Source organism: Cryptomeria japonica, chromosome 9, assembly GCF_030272615.1.
Source record: "Cryptomeria japonica chromosome 9, Sugi_1.0, whole genome shotgun sequence".
Classification (NCBI taxonomy): domain Eukaryota; kingdom Viridiplantae; phylum Streptophyta; class Pinopsida; order Cupressales; family Cupressaceae; genus Cryptomeria; species Cryptomeria japonica.
In genome coordinates, this window is record NC_081413.1 from 56,701,993 (window position 1) to 56,704,140 (window position 2,148).

A 2,148-nucleotide genomic window follows, 5' to 3' on the forward strand; every position below is an offset into this window, starting at 1 on the left:
TTTTTTCCTCTTAATTGCATTTATTGCTATCTCTGAGTCTCCCTCCACTATAACATTTTTTAGACCATGCTTGATGCAATCCATCAATCCTCGCTGTAGTACTTTGAATTCAGCTATATTATTAGTGTGAGGTGGAATCGGCTTTGCCATTTTCCCTATGATTGATCCTGAGTTATCTTTGATTAGCCAGAGGGGCCTGGGTTGCTTTGAATGTTCTCTTTTATTAACAGCCAATACTTTATAAGTTTTAGTTTTCCAAATATTTGTGGTGGACAAAGTAAACGAGGCCAAGTCAGGGGAATGCCAAGTCAAGGGAACGCCTCACGAATGCCATCGAATTCTTCCATCATCCCATCCCATTCTCTATTGATATCCACTGTCCTGAAACTTTTGAAACGAAGCAAATTTGTGAATCAGCCCATCAAACAGAAATTTCAGTATTAACCAGAGAGCAAGAGATTTCAGATTTCAGTATTAACCAGAAAGTAGAAGGTTTTTATTTTATTTTCCTCCAGAGCTGCAAGTGTTCTAACAAGTGTAAGTATCGAGAGTATGGCAATATCTCGATTAGTTTTAAGCAATTGGAAGGAGGCAAATGAAAAAACTAATGGAGAAGTTGTAGACAAATCAAACCAATTAAAGGTTTCTGATATGTGGCGAGATATCCAGGGTGCCAAACATTGGAATGGCTTGCTCGATCCCATTAACCCACTTCTCAAAGCAGAGATACTCAGATATGGTGATTTTGCACAGCAATGCTATGATTCATTTGACAATACGCGCTCTTCCACATACTATGGGAATTGTAAGCGCAGCAAAAGCTCGCTTGCCCACAGACTGGAGTTTCTAAATTGTGGGCGTGGATATCAAGTTACTAAATATATATACGCCAATACGAGTCTTTTGGACTCCATTTTTGGCGAGGAATCAAGTGAAGGCGTTGCCTGGATAGGTTTTATTGCAGTTTGCACTGACCCAGATGAGATAAAGCGATTGGGAAGACGTGACATAGTTGTTGCATGGAGAGGCACGCAGACTCCATTTGAATGGATGGAAAATCTCAGAGACATATTGGTTCCTGTTATGGCATCAAAGGCTACAACATACTCCAACATCCAAACCAGTTCAAATCCAGATGTCAGGATAGAGAAGGGTTTTCTCAGTTGTTATACGTCCACCGACGAGGACTCTGTCAGATGCATGCTTAGTGCAAGGGACACTGTAGTGGGTGAGATAACCAGATTAGTAAAGGAATACAAGGAGAAAGAAGAAGATTTGAGCATAACATTTACCGGACATAGCTTGGGAGCTGCACTGGCAACCCTGAGCGCATATGACATAAAACAAATCATGGTGAATGAATATGGTGTGACCTCAATTCCCGTCACAGTGTTTTCCTTCGCGTCTCCGCGGGTAGGAAATCTGTCTTTTGCCCAACATATGGAAGATATTGGCGTCAAAGTGCTGCGTGTGGTAAACCACAAGGACTTGGTTCCAAAAGTTCCAGGGATTTTTTTCAATGAAAAATTGGGATGGCTGACAAGGCTTCTGCACTGGCTTCCCTAGGCATATGTTCATGTGGGAGTAGAGATTAGTATAGATAGCAGCAGCTCGGCTTTCCTGAAGCACATGCATAATCCTGCAAATTTCCACAACTTGGAGGTTTATTTGCATGCACTTGATGGCTTTCAAGGAAATAACAACCTACCCTTTAAGCCATCGGGAAGAGATCCAGCTCTGGTTAACAAATACTCCGACTTACTGATTGAAAGCCTCCAAATACCTTCTGAGTGGTGGGCAAAGAGAAATAAAGAAGTGGTGAAACGCATAGATGGTATGTTGGTCTACTCTCCTACAACTCCAACCCCTGTTCCTCTTCCGGATGTTCCCCTCTAATCTAATCATTTCCATTTCATTGTATGCTTCTTTAATTTTCTCACCACAGAGAATCCCGGCTCCGCGAGAGCTACAGTTATTCCGGATACAACATTTGAATTGCTATTATCCATGTTTCCTTTATTCAAAACTCATATAATTTTATTTGGTTAATGCTGGATAAATGATGTTGCGCCAAGATATAGACATTGTTTACAGCAGTTTTGAAGTTTATTTCAGATAGTTTTTATTAATAAATTAGGTCAGCAGACA

The 2,148-nt window shown here is 40.8% G+C and overlaps 1 protein-coding gene across 1 annotated transcript; it reads left to right on the forward strand.

Moving 5' to 3' along the window:
* The first annotated feature begins 552 nt into the window (after positions 1-552).
* Positions 553-1,896, forward strand: LOC131040500 (phospholipase A1-Igamma3, chloroplastic-like). The gene is made up of 2 exons (XM_059211458.1): positions 553-1,473; positions 1,567-1,896. Exons 1-2 carry the CDS (start codon positions 553-555, stop codon positions 1,894-1,896), a joined length of 1,251 nt encoding a protein of 416 aa, XP_059067441.1.
* Positions 1,897-2,148: the final 252 nt, after the last annotated feature.